At 44.5% G+C, this 22,796-nt stretch overlaps 1 protein-coding gene across 2 annotated transcripts in view; it reads left to right on the top strand.

Annotated features, from left to right (window-relative positions):
* PIP4K2A (phosphatidylinositol-5-phosphate 4-kinase type 2 alpha) overlaps positions 1–22,796 on the top strand; it is a 159,562-nt gene that overhangs the window by 96,111 nt on the left and 40,655 nt on the right. The window contains exons 2-4 of one of the 2 annotated variants that reach the window (XM_069458821.1): positions 1,187–1,284; positions 2,591–2,687; positions 17,293–17,445. In XM_069458821.1, the coding sequence (XP_069314922.1) occupies positions 1,187–1,284; positions 2,591–2,687; positions 17,293–17,445 (348 nt within the window). The remainder of the gene's footprint in view (positions 1–1,186; positions 1,285–2,590; positions 2,688–17,292; positions 17,446–22,796) is intronic. The other variant, XM_069458822.1, reaches the window with a different exon arrangement.

Raw genomic sequence — 22,796 nt, 5'->3', positions numbered from 1 at the left:
AAAAAAAAAAAAAACTCTGCTCTGTCAGGGGACTCATTCTTTTGTTGTTGGTTTGTTTTGTTTTTGTAACTGAGAATCCTTCAGAGTCCCTACCTAGGTACCCACGGGAAGCATAAAACTTTAAAGTGCTTTTTACTGCTACCAACAAGGGAAATGCAGCTTGGGCAGCAAGATGCAAAAATAATTAACCAAGAGAAAATTCAGCTTTTCAAAGTCATGTGTGAAAAGCTGTCCCTACCGTTGGCTGGAACTTGGTTCTACCCTGTGTCCTCTGGAAGCACACTTTTGCTTTTGGTTTTTTTGTTGTTGTTGTTTGTTTTTTGAGATAAGGTGTTGCTCTGTCACTCAGGCTGGAGTACAGGGGTGCAATCATAGCTCCCTGCAGCCTGGAACTCCTAAGCTCAAGAGATCCTGCCTCAGCCTCCCAAGTAGCTAGGACTACAGGCATGCATCACCATGCCCGGCTAATTTTTTTGTATTTTTGGTAGAAATGGGGTCTTGCTGTGATGCTCATGCTGGTCTCCAACTCCTGGCCTCCAGCAATCCTCCCGCCTCCCAAAGTGCTGGGATTGCAGGAGTGAGCCGCCTTGCTCAGCCTGCTTTTGTTCTTGAGCCCCGTCCAAACCCTCTCCTGTGTCTTCCTCCTTCCCCTAATGGAGGTTCCTCTTTTGGTAAACTCATGCCCTACTCCCATCTTTGTTTTTAAACAGAGTTCCTATAAGGAAGGTAAACAGCATATGAATGACAGCGTTGTTCTTTGAGTGTCCAAAAGTATAAATCTTATCCATTAATTAAACAAATATTTACATCAAAAATTTAAAAGGCCTGTTTCTCAGATAACATTTTCTTTATGGAGGGAAGTTCTCCTGGGCATGTGATCGGTGGGGCTGGCCCATGGGACAGGTGGCCATGAGGGTCACCCTCTGGTCTTCCTCCCTTGCTGCTGCTGTCAGCAGCCACCACCGGCCCATGGTGAGGCAGACATGAGACGTGGGAGTTGCAGCTGGATGGGAGACGGAGACAAGTCTGATGAGGGAGGGAGGCAGGCGGGCGGGGACCGTTTAGGATGGGAGTGGCGCAGAGGGGTTCCTGAGTCCTCCAGGTTTTTCTACAAGGTACACATTTAAGTAGAGCCCTTCCCCCCTGGATAGAAATAACCTGTGCCATTTATTTTATATTTTTCTAGATCAATGAACTGAGCCATGTTCAAATCCCTGTTATGTTGATGCCAGATGACTTCAAAGCCTATTCAAAAATTAAGGTGGATAATCACCTTTTTAACAAGTAAGTGCAAGTCCGACCTTTCACGGGACTGACGTGGCTGCCACGAGTGCGATTTCTGTGCATTTCTATAATCACATAATTTTTCAATGGGTGGGAGTAAAGTTTTGCTGATGAAGTTAATCCTGTGATAAACAGAACCATCTGTCATCCTCAGGGAAGCAGCAGCAGGCCCTCTGGGATAATATCCTTCACCATATGGCATATTGTTCTGTATGAATATCTTATACTTTGAAAGTGATATTCTCATTACAATTTGAGGTTTTGAAGCTGTAAATTGCTTGGGCTTTTGAGCAGTTGTGAACCTCTGCTCTCTCCCATAAAACTTTGAAAGTGATGACTGTACACACAGTGATGACTACATCATAGAACAATAGAGAATTAAGGTACATTTTTATAAAGCATAATTGGATGGTCAGGTGTGGAGAATATTTCTCCTTCATTTGAATGTCGTTTTAGACATTGTTACAGAGCGCCTGTTAAATGTTAGGTAGTCCACTGATGATGCGTAAGACAAGGCCCTGCCGTCCAGGGGCTCTCGGTGAGGCCAGTAGTTAAAAATTGATGTGTATACAAATTACTACAGTTTAGTGTGCAAAGTACGGCAATAGAAAGGCATGTGTGTTTGTGTAATTTATATACATATCTGGTTCTGGGGGAACACGAAGGAAGAACCAGATCTGAACGATTAGGGTGCACCTCAGAGAATCACTGTGGATCACACTGAGGATCACTGTGGAATGTGTTAGCGGGGCCATTGTCCATGTGAAGCTGAGGTTTCATTGTTTCTTATAATACTGTTTAGAGGTTGACTTTCTGAGGGAATCTTCCCTATGCGAGTTTAGAACATCGTATTTCCATGACAGAGGCCATCAGGGAGTGAGGGCGCAGCCTGCTTTGCACGGTCCACTCGGCAGTGCCTACGCAGGCGCCCGGGCCCCGCTGTCAGAGCCTCGCTCTGCTGTGACTTCCTCCGGCTGCGGCTGCCCTGCTCCTCCTGCACGGCTTCCTCTGCCTGGCCCCTGCCACCTCCACCGCTTCTTCCTTGAGCAATGGCTGCTGTGGCGGGTGGCAGGAACACAGAGGGCACACAGTCAACGCATGCCTATCACAAAGGGGACAAACATCGTCCCTCTGGCCTCTTTTGTCTCCCGGATCTCACTGTGGGGTTGGGACCTGGTTCTGGGAGACGCACCTGTGCCTTGAGTGAAAGGTGAACTCCAAGCACTCCTGTGGCCACACGTGGCACATGCAGGTCTGGTTAACTCTTTGCCTACCTGAGCTTTGTTCCACAACATGCTTGTTTCAGAGAAAACATGCCGAGCCACTTCAAGTTCAAGGAATACTGCCCGATGGTTTTCCGTAATCTGCGGGAGAGGTTTGGAATCGATGATCAGGATTTCCAGGTGAGTTGCTTTTGGAACATTTGCTTCAAATAGGAAACGAGTTTCGTCGTGCCTTTTGCTCTGTGAAATAGGACTTATATTTTTGTCAATACAAGTAATTATAGGATAGTAATTTTCATTTTGTGTAAGAAGTTTTCAATGTTCCTTCTGAAGGAAGGAGTTCTTTCAGCTAGGGCCCTCTATGCAGTATGATTTCAGTATAGAAGGCTATACGTAAAGAAATTATTATTCTTTGGAAGGAGACCCCACTCTACAATCCAGCATCATGGTGCCCAAAGGGTGGCCTTTTACAAAACTTCTCCAGCAAGAGTCTGAGTTGGCCAATTTGAAAAGCAGAAAACCAGAGCAACAATAATTCCTGAGTGGCCTCTACAAAGATAGGAAATGTGAATTCAACACGCACATACATACTCACAGGCTGCAGCGCTGCTGGTAGAACACAGCACTTTCATCTGGAAACAGGAGTATGCCATAAACCCTCCCAGGCATGGTCTTGGGAACCCACCAGTCCTGGCCACGATTCTGTGAAGCAGCTCCCTCTGGCTCTTGGTTCCTAAAATATAGAAATGTACCCTGTTGGTTTTTTCTCCATACTTACCTGGTTCTCCAGTTTAACTTTTTAAATATCTGCTGACCCAGGATGATTTTTCCTCAGAAAGGACCTGACGTGGGTTACCCAAGTTTCATGTAGACAGCCAGATTTGTAAACACTGAGGATTTTTTTAAGAGCAAAAATCTACGTATAGGTTGAGCATCCTTAATCAGAAAATCTGAAATCCAGAATGCTCCAAAATCCTAGACTTTTTGGGTGCTGATGTGATGCCACAAGTGGAAAATTTCACAATAAGTACTTAACACAACTTTTGTTTCATGTACAAAATTATTTGAAATACTATATAAAATTACCTTCAGGCTATAAGTTTAAGGTATATGTTAAACAAATAAATTTTGTGTTTAGACTTGGGTCCCATCGCCAAGATATCTTATTATGTATATGCAGATATTCCAAAATCAAAAAAAATCTGAAATCTGAAACAATTCTGGTTCTAAGCATTTCAGGTAAGGAATGCTCAGCCTGCACTGACTTATACTAAACCCTTTTAAATCTAGTAAACACTTTCTCTAATTTGCCCTAAACTTAAAATCCTAATTTCTCCTGCATTAAGTGCTATCTTGCCACCCTGGTGACCTTACGAGTATTGGCACAACTTACCCTGTATTTCCCCCCCAAATAATAGGGTCCCTAAGGCAAACCGAGCTCAGTTAGTACACTTGCCTAAAGATCTGTGCTTCTACTCCCCACCCCACCCCACTGCTGGAAGTTTTTAGGAATGTCTCACGTGCTCACTCAGGCACGAGGGACCCTGTCTTTGGAAAAAGCAATGCTGGCTGGGCTGCCGGGTTAGGGTTAGGGTTAGGGTGCACTGCAGTTGTGATTTGCACGGAGGCCCAGATCCTCAGCTGAGGCTCCGTGCACCTGGCAGAGGCTGAGGGCTGATGGGACTGGTGGGTTGTAGGTGCTCAGTTTGCTCTTTTTTTTTTTTTTTTTTTGAGACAGAGTGTCGCTTTGTTGCCCTGGCTAGAGTGAGTGCCGTGGCATCAGCCTAGCTCACAGCATCCTCAAACTCCTGGGCTTAAGCGATCCTACTGCCTCAGCCTCCCGAGTAGCTGGGACTACAAGCATGTGCCACCATGCCCGGCTAATTTTTTTCTATATATATTTTAGTTGGCCAGATAATTTCTTTCTATTTTTAGTAGAGATGGGGTCTCGCTCTTGCTCAGGCTGGTCTCGAACTCCTGACCTTAAGCGATCCACCCGCCTCGGCCTCCCAGAGTGCTAGGATTACAGGCATGAGCCACCGCGCCCGGCCTTCAGTTTGCTCTTAAAACTGCACTGGAACCAGCAGTCCTGGTGGGGCTTAATTTTTGAGAGAGAACTTAGATCACAGTGATGGACTTGAAATTTACTGCTGAAAAAAATTCTCTTTTAAGGAATAATTATTGGAATAGTAAAAAGGGTGTGTATGAAATAAACAGGAATAATAATTCTATATCATTTTTTAAGAACCACTGTTACATATAAAGAGCCCATATGAAAATGAATGAGCTACTTTAAAAGGAATTAATAGCAGATAACTTTGCTATCTCAAGAAAATCTCCTCTGCTTAAGTCTGGTACTAAAAAGTACTGTATCCGTCTCTCTGTCCCCATCCTTTGTTTTTTTGGTGTTGTGTTTTGTCTTTTTTTTAAAATAGCTTCACTAGCATTTCACAGAAACTGACTTTTGAGGGCCCATGCTACAGTGTCTTGTTAGATTCTTCAATTCATTACTGAAATGAAGTCTTTATATTTCTTCTCATAATGAATTCTGTCAAATGAGATCCATTCTGTCAACCGAGATCCAGTACAGACCAATTACATTCTGAGTTCTGCACTGCAGCAGATAAAAGTAGTTTTTAAAAAATTTCCTTTGATGACCAATTTAAGTTGCTGCGATACTGAGACAGACACTGGCTTTTCTTCCTTCTTCCCCGCCTAAAAACAAAACCATGTGAGTAGATATTTAAGTAAGTGTAAATTACTGAGTGTAAACTTCGAAGGGAAATGAGGCAAGTGGAGGATGATTCACAAGTAACTAATTGACAAGTCTGTTAAACTCTTCACAGGAGAGCTCAGTATTGAGGAGAATCGGTGTGAGTGTAATTAATCATTGGAACACTCCTCCTTTCAGCTCTGCCTGGTGCTTTTGGCATTTAAATTGCTGCTTTCTCTTTGGCAACTGTATTTCTATTAAAAAAAAAAAAAAGGTGGGCGTTCAGAGTAACTTTAGTAAACCCAGGGGTATACTTCTCTTGCCTCTCAAGCTTATATTCCTTTCCCAGTGTCTGCACTGCTTAAAATTTTTTCAGCAGGACGGGGTCCATGAGTTTCAACTGAGGACAAGATCATAAATGTAGGGCTGTATCCCAGTTTGTTGGCTACTTGGTTTGGGGGGAAAAAGAGGGCAAGTGTGACAACTCTGGCTCCGGGGTCACCATTTGGCCCCTTGTGCACTGCAGGGGCGCAGGCAGAATGTGAGCGCGGGCCAGGAGCCCGGGCTCTGCCACCTCAGCTGGCATGTTGCCACTTCCCTTCCCAGGCAGCCCATTCATCATGGCCCGTCCAAGTAGCAGATACCAGTTGACACGTGTGGCACCTAATAACTGAAAGCAAACTCGCTTTCCTCTCCTAGAGCTTGCTCAGGTACATTTGCTGAGCAGAGTCCCCCACAGGCCGCCTCTGCCACTCCCGGGTACCAGCTACGGCACACTGTGTGTTTAAGAGATTTAATCTTTTTCTGAGTTCATCAGTGTGAGCTGGTTTGAATACTCCTTCCCAATCTGATTTGCAAAGTAGGGTTGGAGACCTAGGCTCTCATCTTTTGGAGGCTCTGGATTGCTGAAGGGGACCAGGCATTGCCTTTCTGTATTTATTCCTCCAAAGTGCTTGCATTTCAGACAAGCTGCTTTACATCAGTGTGGCAGGAAGGAGCTCCATTGTCTGGTTCATTTCATGTTCAGACCTTTCCATGCAGTCAAATGGGTAAATGATCTGGATTTGTCTTGTTTGTGTGAACGCCTTATCGCTCCCCCTGAAAAAAGGCAGTATTGATCCTTGGGAGGTCACTCTGACAAAAGTAGAACCTAGTAATTAGCCTGCCTAATTGACCTCTATTCGTGAACTGAAATGTCCCAAAAAGAACTGAAAGCATTCCTACTGTCCCAGTCAACATTAGTATCTCTCCTCTGGTCTTGATTTCTTGAATGTCTTTTAAAATTAAACTTCTTTTTCTTGCTGTTAAAGACAAATTCAAACAGCAGTTCTAGAATATTCATCATTAATAACAGTACTGCCTAACATACATACGTAAACCTGTGCATGTGTCGGGGGGCGGGTACTCAGTGCTTCCAGATCCAGAACTTTCTCCAATACATTAGTGCTTTTTTAAATTACGTGATTGGTTCGTAATATGCTCAGAGTTGAATCATGTTCTTCTGATCATCGTTTGGCTAACGGGATGCCCCATCGCCATACTTTTAAGCTCTGTTGCAAGATGCACGCTGCCTGGGAGGACTCCCCTGTGACCTAGCAGCCGTCCTGTATCTGCCATTACCCCCGTCCCCTCAAGCCCTAGTCCCCCTTAGGGCTGGGATTTCATACTCGATCATCAAATCAAGGTGTGTTTATTTGTATCTGCTGTGTGTCCGGCTCTATGCTAGATATTCTGGGGAATGCAGAAGAGAAGAAAATGTGAAATAATCACTTTCTTAAAAAGCTATTACATGCTGGATTTCTGTATTAGATGCTAATGAGATTTACAAAAACCCAACTTTTTTTTTTTTTTTTTTTTTTTTTTGGAGACAGAGTCTCACTCTGTTGCCTGGGCTGGAGTGCCATGGTGTCATCATAGCTCACAGCAACCTCAAACTCCTGGGCTCAAGCGATCCTCCTGCCTCAGCCTCCTGAGTAGCCGGGACTACAGGTGCTCACCACCACGCCCAGCTAATTTTTTCTATTTTTAGTAGAGACGGGGTCTCACTCTTGCTCAGGCTGGCCAACATCTTGATTTTTAACGTTCTTCATGAAAATCTGCAACACCCTTTCCAGTCTCTCAGGGTATAAGAACCTCTTAAGATAGTCTTGGAAAGTCAAATAGAGGCTTCAGGTCACATTTCTGAGCTGCCAGAGAGGATTGCCTACCAGAAGCCAAAAAGTTATACAGGAGGAGGCTGATGCTATTAAACCTAAATAGACCACATAATTGGAACAAGGCCTCTTGTTCATCGTGGAGGATAATACCAGGTTTACTTTTCTCCTACTGCGTCTCCTGAATTAGAATCCTTCATTATTCACGTTGGATGCCCTTTCTTCTTTGTATTGGTAACAGAGAATTCTAATTTCAAGATAATTTTAAAAGCTAACATCTTAAACTTTTGGTATTGTTGTTTCAAGCTTAAAAATAAAATTCTGAAGTGTTAGACTTTCGGTATTTATTAAACTTGGGGGAAAAACTCTTGCCAGTAGCTCCAGGATATCAAGTCTATCAGATGAAACTGTCTTTCAAATGTTGATTTCCCACATAGACTACATTGCCTGAGGGCAGGGACTGTGTCTGCCCCGTTTCCAGGCTGCCTGTTCACCACCACGCCTGGCTCTGGCAAGCACTGAAGGGAATACTTGTGGGAGAAAGGGAGGGAGGGTGGAGGAGGCTTTCGGAGAGAAGTGAGTCAGAAGTGAATCCTTCAGGCCTAAGCAGGAGGCAGGAGAGCTCACGCAGCATGAGGCGATTGGACAGTGGTGGAATCGTCGGAGATAAAGATGGGAAAATAACAAGACACCTGGGAGAACTTGGAAACAGGGCTGAAGACTTCAACCCAATTCTGTTGCCAGAGAGAGTAGTGATGTCACGAGGTCTGTATTCTCTAAAGATAATTGAATGGTTCTGTATAGAATGCATCCCAGGGAGATAGGAAATTAGGAGGCTATGAAATATCCCAATGAGCCAGGGCACTTGTCTCAAGAGTTACTGAGAGGTTTGGTGACAGATGGCCCACGGGAACGCAACACAGGAGCCGGAGAGACTGAGAGAGCAGAGGTGGTAGCGGTCACTGAGGGAGGGAATTTGGGGGCTGAGGGTGGGCTAGAAAGGAGGATGAAGTTGAGTTTTTGATCTGTGGGCTGGAGGTGGTGTGAGACACCCGCCTGAGGCTGATGGTCAGCTGTCAGGCATCCCAGGGTGGCGTTTAGGGCCGGGCCAGGAGCAGAGGCCCAGCTCTGGGAGGGATCGGCACAGACATGCTTTTGGGATCCCTCCTCGGTTGCACCGTCACCAACGTGCTTCCTCCTTGGATGTCTAAGCTCTTTTATTCCTCTGTCACCAGTTGTTGTCCGTTGGGTCTACTCAGCCCTCGCTTGCACAGTTTGTCCTCGCAGGTTAGCTACCCTGGAAGGAAACTGCGCCCTGTGCAAAGGTGCACCTGGGCTGAGACCCAAAGGCCCCTCTCCGATTGGACAGCCTCTTGGTAGTGATGGGGAAGCTCCCACACAACCCCTCAGCATCAGCAGTTTCTTCTGGTGCTTTCTCTGCTCCTTCTCATGAGCTGAGCAAATTACCGTCCCTCCCACAACCTGCCCCCACCTTAGAAGCTCGACTTCCCGTCTGCCTGTATCTCCCACCGTGAACCTGCTTTGGGTTGTGCCTGGTGGCTTTCGAGGGAGAGAGTCATCCTGGCCCCTGGGTGCCTCTGACCTGGTTAAACACTGTGTTTGTTTATCATGAGCCTTGGGGACAGGTCTCTGCTATTTTAATCTTCACAGTCAAGTACCAGCCTGAGATTTTAGAAGGCGAGCTCCTGGTACTCTGTGGAGTTCTGCGGCGCTGCGGCTTTCTCTGTTGGTCATCGCCTTTCATTTCCATAGTCTTCTTTTTCTGAGTTGTTTTATTATTGATGAGTGTTAAATTGCACTGTGTCTTGCTCCTTCCTCTCTGCAGTGAAAGCCATTGCAGGCCTGGGATCACAGCTCAGACTGTCTTTGAATTCCCCAAGAGCTTAACGCAGGGCTTTGAACACCGTGGGCATTTAATAAATCCTTGATGGTGATGTTCAAATTCGCACGTTGGTCTTTAACTCTCTGGTGAGGTCAGAGGACCATCTGTGCTGGCTCAGATATGTCAAACGCAAACCCAGAAAGCAGCCTTCTCTGGGCAAGTTGCTCCTCTCTCCTGGGCCGTGTGATTTGAGGTGTGTAATCCTAATCTCGAGTTGTCAGCAGGGCAGTGATTGGTTTCCAGGTTTCAGTGAAACAGGTAGTCTGAATTGGGGAAGAGAACATTCCCTGGAAGTTGGGAGGTCTGATTTGAGTCTGGGATCTTCGGTGACTTGTGCTGCGACCATAAGGCATTCACTTAACCGGCAGGGCGGCGGGAGGGTGTCTCAGTTTCCTCATCTGTAAAATGAGGACACGATGCTCTCTGAGGCCCTCTCCAGTGTCAAATCTCTGAATCTCCTAAGTCATCCTGAGTAGGTGACTGTCACTTAGGTTCTTCTACATCATATTGACATACGCTCTTGTGTGATGGTGGCTTTTACACATTTGAGCTTGGCAGAATTGAGTTTAAGTGGCCTCCCCTTTGACAAAAAACATTTTAGATGTGACTTTTAGCAGAATGTGCATATTATCAAAATGGAAAAAACCAAAAATATATAGAAGACTACATGATTAGTTCAAGCAAATTAAATGTGCAAAATGCTTGGTTATTTAAAAAACAAACAAAAACAAAAAAAACAAGGGAGAGGAACAGTTACCAGATCAGGAGATTTTTATGAGAGGCATAAAAGATTGGTGGTAAGAATGAGCTAATTAAATTGACCTTTATGTTTTCTCCACCCTTCTGGAGGCTCCACTAATCCTGGACCTCCAACTGCAGAAATAAACATCCTTGGCGCCGACTTTGAGAGAATTGGGGGTGGAGGGGCAGCGTGAAGGACAGCGCCATTAATCCTTTCCTTAAGGGAAAGGACAATAAATTTCTCATGATAATGTAGGAAGGCCATTGAAGAGCGAGCTCCATCTTATTATCTTCATTTCCTGTTGAGAGCTCACATGGTACCAGAGCCTACAACGCAGCTGTTGAGGTTTGTGTTAGCATAGTGTAAGATCAGAAAGGTTTTTGGCTATGGAAAAGTAAATTTACTTACTAAATTGCAAGATAGGCCAAAAAAAAAAAAAAAGGCCTAAATTATCAAAATGCGTCTCACAGCTTTGCCCTGGAACTTGAATTTTTGTCCAACGGTTCATTTATCCCTAGTTCCCCAACTAGCCTAGGAGCATCTTTAGAAATGTCATTAATTGAGCGTGACGTGTCCACTGCCGTCCCCTGCAGGCACTGGGCTGAGCAGAGCACACCCGTGAGGGTGCCTCACTCGCCCAGACACAGCCCCGAGTCTGCGGCGGGGGTAGTGCGTCACCTCATGGTGCATGAGTGTGTTTAAGGGACTTGCCGGAAGAATGTTTGGGCCGAGCACACACACCTGTGTATTGTATGATTACATTAATAGGAAACGTCCAGAACAGGCACAGCTATAGAAAAAGATTAGTGGCTTGTTAGGCTAGGGGTTTAGGAGAACGAATGGGAGTGATTCAGATGGGTTCAGGGTTTCTTTTTGGAATGATGAAAATGTTCTAAAAATGGTTACGGTAATGGTTGCTTGATTTTGTGAATATACTAAAAACCACTGAGCTATATACTTCCAATAGGTGAATTGTATGGTATGTGAATTATATCTCAATAAAGCTATTACAGAATAAGAATGTTTAGAGCTTGAAATTAGTTTACATTTAATAACAGACTTTTTTCCCGACATTAATCTTGGCTGCCTTTTACTTGGGACAGGTTTTGCTAATAGAATTTCCATTCAGAGTAAGTGAATTTAAGGAATTACATAGTTTGTAATATGAAATTGTCAAATGTATAGAAGAAAAGGAATTGTCAATGAATAGAGCATGTTTTTTACAGTTTGTTTACATTTATCATTAGATTTTTTTCCCCCATTAACTGTCAATCAGTGTCCATTTCCTATGTCGCTACAAATTGCCAGCTGTAACTAATACTGAATAATAATTAGAAGAGCAAGCAGGAAGCTTAGAGACCATTAAGTCCAGCTGTCTTTCTTTGCAGATAATCAGATAACAGAGTACGGGGTGTGGGGAGGGGGAAGGGGTGGGGCGACCCAAAGCCCCTGACTTCCAGCCGGTTGCTGTCGGAAGGGGTCACCCTGAGGCTCCCTGCCTCCTTCTCCAGGTGTATCCTGTTCCATCACCAACTCCTTCCCAGCTTTGAGAGGACGCAGGGGCCCAGGATAGAAAGAACACTTTGTGGGCTGGGGATTTTCAACTGGAAACTTCTTTGTAAAATGTTTTCAATTGTCCTTTTAAAATGTAAATTATTATGGAGAGCTATCAGAAATAACTTGCTGTCACTTTTGAACTAACAGGTGCAGAATCCCTGATTTTGAACTTAAATAACATCACCTTATCACGGAACATATAACTCCCTAAGTTTGTCCGTTATGAGGGGTTTGTTTTCCAATGAGAGCAGGTCTCTCCAAACTCCGGGTCCATGTGGCTGCAGAGTTTTATCCGGCAGCTTTCTCATAAAGACAGATTGACGAGGGTCGACGTCCCATATAGTGAATGTTTTACTTTGGAAGAGAGATGACCCAGCCAACCCTATAAAGGGTGCCTTCAGGCCTTAAGTTGCATCAAATCAGCACCTCTGAGTTGCCCTTTTAAATTAGGTGATTAAGTTGAGAAAGAATTTTTTTTTTTTAAATGGTGCCTTCTGCTGGACCTTCTTTTTTCCATGCACATCTGGTTTTAAATTGTAAATTTCATCTTCTTTTTCTCTGTTCTTTCTCCCCCCTCTACTGCCCTCCCCCCACCCCCAGGCTTAGTATTGTGGACGGTAACCCAGAACTCAGCACTCCAGTGTAAAAAAATTACCCCTTTCAGCTTTGGGTATTCTTCGCTAAGAAAACCTGTGCAGTTTTAAGCAAAGAGAGAGTAGGGAGCCAGAGACGGAAGAAGAAAACCCTCCAACAATTCTGACCATGTGAACTCATTTAAACAGACATGAAGCAGTATGCCACATGGTCAGAAACGTGAGGCATTCTTACGGCTGACGCTGTCCCCACAGTGTGCAGGACTCAAGTGGCAGGCACCTTTCAGCCCTGCCTGTCCGACTCTGAGCCCAGGGTTCAACAATGCATACTCTTCGTGTCCTGAAGGCTTGTTCTACAAAGGCTTCTGTCTCAGCTCTTGCCTGGGGAGGAGACAGCTCCTACTCCTCCCTCCCGCAGTTAAAGTCCGGTAATGAGCAGCCCTAGAATGAGTCCAGAAAGCTTTGTACACATGTTAATAAAAGCATAAAGGGCTCCGGACTGCACTGGCGTGTGGCTGTTATTGATGACTCTTTCTACACCCTTTACTTGGCCAAACTGAAAACCCAAAGACAGGTTTGGTTTTGTGCCAGCTGGCTCACACTCTGAATTAGTACTAGAAGGTGATCGTCACTATGAACAAATCGGTATGGACTATCCCACCATGATGCACCCCCTACCCCTCACTCTAGAGCCCAGGCAGGGAAACAGCACGGTCGAGGGGAGGTGGAGGGTCTGGGGTCTGGGCAAGTTCCCTGCAGGGCCCTCCACGAGCACTGGCCCATCAGATGTTAAAGAACTGAGATGGGCAAGTCATTTCTGCTCTCTGGGTCTCTGTTTTCTTATCTGGAAATTGAGCGGTTTGGAATGATCTCCAAGATTGCTTCCAACTCTAATGTTCTTTGGTTATGAGATTTATTTACGCCTGGAGGGGACTCCCTGGGGGCACCTGAAGGTCACTCCCAAGCTCTGTTTCCCTCAAGCCTTTTTGTTCTTGGCCACCCCACCTTGTCCAAGCATCCTGTGTAATGCTGTGACTTGTTTTTCCTTTTTGACAGAATGAAGCTCGCCAAGCAGTTTCCTAGTTAATGTCGCTAGACAGCAGGCTGGTTTTAGGTGGCACAATGACAGCTTTGAATATGTAAGACCTCCTTCCCTGAGCTCATGTGCTCTTTCTGGCCGACGTCGTCCTGAAGACATCTGGAATCTATAAAGTGTTAGTTTCATGTGGCTCTAAGAACTATTGTCATCTCCTCTTTCATCTTGGCCCAGATGTCCTAAACCATCATTATGCCCCTGCTGAGATGACAGTTGTACTGTCTTCTGACCGGCTCTTCTGGTCATGTACTGCATCGCCTTCTAAGATCTGTGCTCTCCAACCATTCCTAGAGCAATGGGAGCCTTGTCTTTGAGTAACTATGTTTTTGGAGTTATGAAAGATCTCAGTAGAGCTCTTACAGAGCCCGCCCTGTCCCCTGGGCTTATTCTCCATCACTTTACAGACCCAGAAACTGAGGGCCAAAAAGACTACATGACATCTGCAAGGACTGATGCACGGCAGAGCATGTTCTAGATCCAAGACGAGCACCCTTGCTATTGCACTGCGCCGCCTTTGAACACACACAAGCGATTTTACCTTATTTCAAAGCTACAAAAAGTCTATGATCTTGATATTACCTAATGGCAAACGTTTAGTCTTGTCTTTGTAAATTGCCCTTTTTGGTTACCTGGGAGAAAGCTTTAGGCAGTAATTGCAGACATACCGCTTGGCTCCATTGTACGCTAGTTTCCTTACGTTCAAGTGGGAAAATGCACCTGCCCTTTCCTCGCTCACAGGAAGGTTGCGTTGGATTTTTCTAGGCCTTGGAATCATTCCAAAGGATCAGGCATTTTGTGTAAAATTGCATTGACTCTTTTGATTTTCTGCTTGTCTATCAGATAAAACTTTTAATACATTTTTTGTTCATAGTGATATGAAAGGTATATTCTAGGTTGTGATAAAGTGTTCCTAACTTCTGAATATTTGAAAACCACAAGCCTTAAAAAAAAATTATTTCACATACTGAAAGTAGGTATTATGGATTGGGATTACGAATGGGACTGTTAAAACAGTGAGTTGAGACTGGGTGAGGTGGCTCCTGCCTATAATCCCAGTACTGTGGGAGGCTGAGGTGGGGAGGATCACTTGAGGCTAAGAGTTTGAGAACAGCCTGGGCAACATTGCAAGATCCCATCTCTACAAAATTTTTTTTTTTTAAAACTTAGCCAGATGTGGTGACACACGTCTATAGTCCCAGCTACTTGGGTGGCTGAGGCAGGAGGATCACTTGAGCTCAGGAGTTTGAGGCTGCAGTGAGCTGTGATTGCAATGCTGCACTCCAACCTCGGCAACAGAGCAAGACCCCTGTCTCTTGGGGAAAAAAAGTGAGTTGAGACAGAATCAAGATTAGAATTTGTGTCAGGTTTTATATCCCAGGATTAAGACACAGCCAAAATCCTAATGCAAAGTCCATAAAAATGATTAAAACAATGTCTTTGAAACTGAAGGGAAAAGCAAAGGCTTTGGGAGAAGCTAAGGGGTTCTTACGTTATTTGATTTTGCATATCTGGCCCTTTATAAACCTATGCATTGCCATGTACATGGCATTATTAAACATTTCTTTAATTAATGAGTACAGTAAATGTCATGAATCATTATTCTGCACTATAAAGCTTCCCATTTTAATCAAACTAGAGTTGGAGAGACTATAAAGGGAAAGGCATTACTGCAGGTAAGTCTGTAATTATAACACTGAATACAGCGGACTCCACACATTACACACCAGACGAAACACAGTACAACCACAATTCAGTGGACCCTGGGTTCTCCCATGTGGTCTGCAGACCAGCTCTATCAGCATCATGTGCTTCTGAAAATGCCCCACCCCTGACCTGCTGGATCAGAACCTGCATTTCCACGTGATCTCCAGGTGCCTCATTAAGTTTGAGAAGCACTGACTGGGCAGCTTTCAGTTTCACTCCACGGCATAGGCCCATGCGAGAACGTTACACTTTCCTAATCTAGTATGCATAAAAAACGATCTACGAAACGGGTGCTGCTGTAATTCCATCCGTTGCTGGATACAGTTACCCTTTACTCTTCCCTACTCTGCAAAACGTTATTTTATCATGTATTATCAGTTCGACAAAGTTTATGCTCTGTTCCAGCTGGTCTCTCCCACCTGGCTTTCATAAACTTGATTGTTCCTGCTTTGACTTTATGCCTGGAGATCATTTGCAGTCTTACAATTCCTAGAGTTCTAGTTTTATTTTCAATAAATACCCTTTTGTAAATTAATGGGTGCGAGGAAAAAAGTAAGACTATTAATGAAGAGCAATAATTGCTTTTTCTTTTTGCTAGTTTGTTTAAAACCCCAAAAGGGGACATTCACATAGATTTTCTTCCTTTTTATTCTAAGTGAGAAGTAGTGTAAATGAGGAGTTGTTTTTTTTTTTTTTGAGAGAAAAGTGTAATTGAGAATTAAACTCTTGTTAAGATAGCCATTGACATCCTAAAAATCATTTTCATCTTAATCTATCTAATGAATTTCACTTGTCTTAAGAATAATTGAACACTGCCAAAACCTGATATTTATTGGGGGTTACATTGATCTTCTTTTTTTTTCTTCTCTCAAGTTTTCTAACAAGCAAAGGAAAGCAAATTCAGTTAATGGGCAGTGTTGGCTCTGCGTGTGGCAGGTGTGCCTGCTTGCATTCGGACCGGGATGTGCTATCCCAGGATGTAACCACCCTGGGAAGTGAGGATTTGTTCCTGGGCCCCTTCCCTCTGCAAGCGCCAGGCATGCATGAGCCACTGCGCCCCTGCCATCTGCTTCTACCTCATTGACCTGATGGATTCACAGTCCCGTTGGATTTCATCTAGAAAGGAAGAAAAGGATAAGGAGGTGTGAACGTACTAGACAGAAAGGAACTGTTTCATTGAAAATCCAGGGGCAGGACTATCACCTGCCTCTCTGAAGACGTCTGTCTCTGTTCCCCTAACTAGACAGTGTTTGGTCCACTGGGGCCTCTGAATGCCCACTTTGAGAGAGGAAGTTGAAGAGAGAAAGCGTGTTTGCCTTTGATCTCACACGCAGTCCAGTGGGGCCGAGCAGGGGATACAAGTCGGCACTCGAGAGCACAGTCAGCAGGGGTGAAGGCCACACTTCCCTGGATGCCAGGAAAACCCCGCTAGTCTGGATGGCCAGTGTCAGAGGTTGGGGCCAGAGGGAGAGGCGTCCTAAAGGCTCTAAGAAAGAGTCGATCTGAACATAAGAGTCACGTGAGAGAAGCAGCTTGACTTGTCTAGCTAGAGTGTCACTGGCATGAACCAGATCCTGCAATGAAATGATTCCAGAAGAGCCCTCCTTGCCACCCCTGCAAGAGAACAGTAGTTCTCAAAAATGGCTAAAGACAGGTGGAGGGTGGACCAAGTCCAAAGCTGCTAAGGAAGAACTGTTGCAAGGTATGCTCACCCAGGCTCCTGGCTCCTCCTGCCCGGGCACACCATGGGCAGCATAGTTCATGAGTTGAGTAGTTTACGAGTTGAGAACTTGGGTCCTGAGCCAGTCACATCAGCATTGGAATTCTAGCTCTTCCCTCACTAGCCGTGTGACCCTTGCCCAGTTGTTAAACCTTTTTTATCCCTAGCTCCTCATCTATAAGGTGGTGATGGTGGTGACCATGTGCAAAATGCTTGGCACAATACCTGCCATGTAAGGAGATACTCAGTGACTCTAAAAATTTTCTTTCATGCCTGGAACCTAATTTTACTCAGAAGAAAAATTTGAGCTCTTGCCTAACTCTGAAAAGAAGAACAAGGTAAATAAAGCAACTTTGGTTATAATTCCAGGCGTTAGCCTGCTCGGAGGACCTCAGAATCCTAGTCCATACTCAGGCTGTTCTTCATTTGAAAGGCGTGCCATGTAAGTTAGCATCAACATAAAATGTTGTCACCCTACTTATCAGTTTATTCCAAACACAAATGGTTTTTGAAAACTCGCTATGGCAGCAAATTATCTGGGAATCAGAAAAGCACACCTTTAATGGGTTCTCTTCCCTCCTCCCGTCCTACCCCAACCGGGAAGAACTCCTTGACCAGGAGCGCACCGCTTCCCAACGACTCCCAGGCACGCAGCGGAGCGCGTTTTCACACCTCCTACGACAAAAGATACATCATCAAGACCATTACCAGCGAAGATGTGGCCGAAATGCACAACATCCTGAAGAAATACCACCAGGTAATCTTTTCTTGCTCTTCATTGGGAACTCTGAGAAGGTTAACATTCATAGGACTATTTAGCACCGAGACCAAAGGTTTAAACGATGAGAACATATTTGACCTAAAAATCTCCTTTAGCCCGGTTTTCTAGAATTACTGGGGCCCGATTACTGGCAGTTAACATGTAGGAATGCTTATGCTGGAAAGATCCTTAGTTACAGAACTCTTTTAATCTACATACTCTTGTGGATAATACTTTCATAGACCACCACCCTGATCTTAAAATCATTCAGTTTAAGATTTGGCAACTTCTCAGAAGATTTTTTTTCTGTGACAGAAGTTAGGTGTTGACCTCTGAATACTTGTTCATTTATACCTTCAAATCCTGTGCTGTTCTGACGGGTCTCTTCCTGTCCTGATCCCTTTTCATCCCCGAACACTGTCCCTTCATAAATGCCCGGGGGTTGAATGGACCAGCAGCGGGTTGTCTCTCGTGGAGTAAATTCCAGCACAAGTTTGCCTGGTGGGGCGCACGCTGCCCGGGGCCCTAGCTGTAAGAGGCCTCCCTCACCGTGGAGTAGTAAGAGCATAAAGTCCAGCATCAGACAATCCTGGGTTCCAATGCCAGCCCTGTCATTTACTGACCATGTGACATATGACCTTTGAAGCCTCAGTTTCTTCATTTGTATATTAGAGATAAAAACAAAATAAAATTAAATTGAAAAGATAAAATTGAAGCAGGGGCTCTCCTTTGGGGTAAATTGGATAGACTTTCTGACAGCTTTGGTTACTCAACTACCCTCTTCTTTTGTTTCTTTGTTGTTTTTTGTTTCAATGAAACACATCCACAGTTGCAGCTGTATTCTGGAGGGTTCGAAGTAGCCCAAGGCCAACCTCTGGGGAAGTGGATCTTTGCTAGCTATTTGAATAAATTCTTCCTGAGATTAATGTTCTGACAAACCGATCCTACGAGCAGCGCAGCATGACAGGTGGTTCAGAGCAGCACCTCGGAACCAGCCAGCTGCCTTTAAGTCCCAGCTGTGCCTCTGACCAGTGGCGTGACCTGGGACAAGTTACCTAACCTCTCAGCACCTGCATATTAGCCTGTCATGTTTGGGTAATAGTATCCTCTTTACTCAGGTGTTGTGCCAATTAGGTGAATTCATATTTATAACATGCTCAGGTGGCTGTTTGGTATATAAGAAGTGCTGTATCAGTGATTGAGTAAGATCATTAAATACCATTCTTGTAATTCAGTTGCCTACATCCCAGCGTTGAGATCATTCTTACGTGGTATTCAGTTGTTAACTCTTCTAGTCCACTAGGGGGCTTGGTTTCTGGTAGAGCGTGGCACTGATGCAGAATTATGGAGATTTGAACCATAAGGAGTTAGATTTTTTCCCTCCAAGGTTTAATGTCTTGTCCTATTCTTTAGTTGCAGCCCAGATTCTACCCTAATTGCCACTCGGTGCTAAGAAAGGACAGCATCGTCTCTCAGACCAATGGGAAGTTCCTATTAAGCATAGCAAACTTTTATAAATCTCATTTCCTTCATTTGATTTGCTTATAGTTGGAAAAATAACTTCGTGTATTGATGTGAATATCCTTTTCTTTACATTTCTGTTAGGTGATAACAATCTCAGGTCTTAGAAATGATGATTATCATCTGATTAGCTAAACAAGGTAGAAGAACATTCGAAAAGGAGTAAATGGTCAAGAACCTACTTCAATTATTTCTGTTAAATTGACTGATTTTTTTTTTCCCCACTGATTTGAATTCATTGGGAGTTTTGGGATCATATAGATTCAGCTTAGTTAAAATTAAGAGGCACTGTCAGTAAAATTTTAGAAGTTTTAGAGGATGTACAAGGTAACTTCAGGCACATTGCAAAGTAGATGAACGAGAAATACCTTAGCAACTATCACTAAGACTATCTTATTTTAACCTTTGGAAATACAGTCTTAATTTTTAAATTTTAAAGTGAATCAATAAACTGACAAAATTGATAAAAGTAACCTCCCTGTTAAATAAGCTAGGTCAGCACCTCAGATATCAGTAAAGGATTTTAGGGTCAATACATGACTTTTTTGGAACCTCCTCAGGGAACATCTGTTTATCCTCCCCTGTGGGACACTGGCGAGGGTGTTACTATTCTAAGGATTAGGCGTAAGTAGGGTAAAAGCGAGAAAATAGGCATTATAAAGCAAAAAAAAAAAAAAACCAAACAAACAAAAAAAAAAAAACCACTAGGGGTCATGGTGCTGAGAGAGAAAAGGTTACATGTCACGTTGGTGCTTCTCAGACTTCTCTGCAGACAGATCTGAGAATCCTGTGGAAACACGATTCTGACTCAGTGGCTCTGGTGCTAATGAATCCGCCTGTGAGTGACACGGCAGTGCCTGTGTCCCAGAACAGGAGGACATTCTGAGCACTCAGTTCTGAGTCTGGTCTTGGGCTTTTTTGTTCGTCATCTGCAGGAGCGGTCAATTGAAATTTAGAAGGTACTTTGGAATCCTGGGTCCTGCACGCAGCACCCAACTCTGAGAGTCAAGGCAAGCTCCCAGCAGACCCCACGCTGGCACCGCCGCCTTGCTTCTCAGAAACGGGGGAAGGTGTTTGCCATCCTAGGGGTTCTAGTGGCCCAAGGAGTGCCTTGTGGCTTGCTGATCGGGGCATTTGTAGCCCTCTGTGTCCAGCGTCCTCACCCACTTGTTCCCCAGGTTTTGCAGGGAGTGCCCAGCACCCTCACCAGCAAGCTTTTCCTGCTGCAGTTTTTCTCCAGTTTCTGGAACTTCTAGAGTCCTTTCCTCTCTAAATGTCACCCATCTCCTCTGTTCTCCCCTTCTGTCTCTCCAACCCCATCTTTAACTTTTCTTTCCTGTTTTCCGTCTGCAAACATCTCTGCTCAATTCTGGGGGATTCCTCCAATCCGGCATCAGTCCTAAGTCTCTCTTCCACTGCGCTAATCTGTTGTCTCCCCTCACCAGTGATTTTTTTTTTTTTTTAATTTCGACAATTATCTTTTTCATTCTAGAAGTTTTCTAGATTTTTCAAAATCTTCCAGTTCACTCCTGGTAATTTCATGTTATATGCTCCTCTCGGAAATTGCATCCTTTACTTCTCTAAACTTATGCATCACTGCTCAAAACTTCCTCCTGATAGTCCTAACCATGGCAGTTTCTGGGGGCCTGAATTTGTCAGATCCGCGTCTGCTGACTGTCACACAGAGTGACCTCCCAAGCCAGACACCACCCCAGAGTTTGGAGTTAAGGTGTAGTTTAGGGATCGGAGCCTGTGCAGGGAAGAGGAGAGAAGTAGGGTCAAACTGGCCGCCCAAGCCTCAGCCCACGTGGCGGGCCCGGTGGAGTGTGCCTCCCCAAGGCTCCTAGGCTGGGCCAAACGACAGGCTGCCCTGGGAAGGCACATGCAGGAGGAGCTGCCAGTGGCCAGAGCTGGGCATCCAGGCCTTCCCTGCAGGGATCACACTTCCCTTCCCAGGTGTTGATAGGCTTGCTGAGATTGCTTAATCTTAATCTCCAGAAGATTTAGGAAGAAGGCCTCTGAGCCTGATTTAGGGAAGCTTTTTTCCAGAGAGTGCAAAAGGAGGAGGATGAGGGCTCCCAGCCCAGGACCCCGTGAGCTCCCTCCAAGGGACTTGACTGAGAATGGGAGCCCCCCAGGCCCACTTCCCCCACCACACTGATGTCCTCAATGTCCCTGTACCCACATGTTGCTGTCCAGCTCTAGCAACTCCAGCGCTGTGCCCCGACACTGGGGCTTGGACTGTCCCAGGGCACACCTGCCCAGACATGGGCCACTCAGGGCCCAGCTCTTGAGTGTGCGAGGGGTAAAGGGAAGGTTCTGGAACCCTCTGGCCTTTGATACCAACTAAGCTTCCCATCCAGGCCGTGGATCTTGAGGAAGCCACGGGCCTCTCGGAGATCCCCCCAAGGGCTGATGCTCGGAGCAGCCCTCCTGCTTTTTCATTGTGGCAGACACCATCTGTACTTACGATAAAGTGCCTTATCGCATGTTTTACAAAGTTATTTCATTTCCAGTGATGACTTTTTACGGGTCTTTGTTACAGCGTGTAACAAACAGATTTAGGAGCTTCGGTGTTTGCATTTCGGTATGTCTGCATCATCTCAGTACTGAGAATTGTTGCAAACACTACAGAGGATTGTTTGTTCCTTTTAAGCCTGATTTTATTAAGCTTAAGAAGTTTTATTTTTATATCAGCTTAAATGCAGTCATCCTTAGGTGTGGTTTTTTTTTTTTTTAGTACTTCAAAACTATTTGAAACCAAAATAAATTATATTAACTGACACTTTAAACAGACAGTTAGCCCAAAACGTACCGAGACATCGATTCAAGGGAAGCGGGATTATTTATTTATTTGGTCATTCTAAAACAGAGCCTCTTCCTTTCCCTTTCCTTTGCTTTCATGTTAAGGATGTTGTTGGCGTGCTCTATAAACATAGCCAGGGGCACAATAAGGATTACAGATAATTTAACCTTTCAAAAACATTAAATGAGACAAGACTTTACATTGAAGGACTAATTTGATGCTATATTAAATTGTCACTTCAAGCCTCAAAAAAAAAAAAAAAAGTGAAACATGATAATAACAGCAATTTCCAAAAGCCGGTGCCCAGGTTCACACCATTGCGTGGAGATATAAATATTTATCTGCGGCAGTCCATCACTCAGAACTCTCTCTGCTGCAGCTTCCAGTCAGCTGTGAATCTTTTAATGGCATTTCATTTTGCATGAGAAGAGCAACACATCTGGGCTTCATAATCCTCGTGCTTCTTGGTGAGTGCCTAAGAGCGCAGGAAACCAAGATCTTGCGGCTGTTACATTTTACATGTTTTGAGAGCCTGATTCCACTTCATCCAGGTGTTATTGCCTCACAGTTCTAACAAGCCCACCGTTAACATGGGGGAAAGTTCCAAGGGAGACTTAGGAAGAGAGAAATTTTGCCTTTATTAATGATGTCATGACATCATTTATAAGTAGATTTGTTTAAAGTGGACAGAAAAAAATAAAAGCTGTTAGTGTTAGAAATGCAGATTACAACAGACCAAAAAAAAAAAAAGTTATCAGCAAATAGAAAAGCTTCTGAGAGTGCTGTTATTAAAAACAGAAGCTACATAATTAAACAATGGAGAGAGGTGACAAGAAGTTCCCAGCCATAAAAATGCAAAAGTGAACAGCACTTAATATTTTTTTACTATTTTTTTTTTAGAGATAGGGTCTTGCGCTGTGGCCCAGGCTGGTCTCAAACTCTTGGGCTCAAATGATCCTCCCACCTCTGTGTCCCACGTAGCCGGGTAAAAACATTTTAAAATGCAGACGTAGGTAATGCA

The sequence above is a fragment of the Eulemur rufifrons genome, chromosome 25 (assembly GCF_041146395.1).
Source record: "Eulemur rufifrons isolate Redbay chromosome 25, OSU_ERuf_1, whole genome shotgun sequence".
NCBI lineage: Eukaryota > Metazoa > Chordata > Mammalia > Primates > Lemuridae > Eulemur > Eulemur rufifrons.
This window is presented reverse-complemented; position numbering and strand designations above follow the sequence as displayed.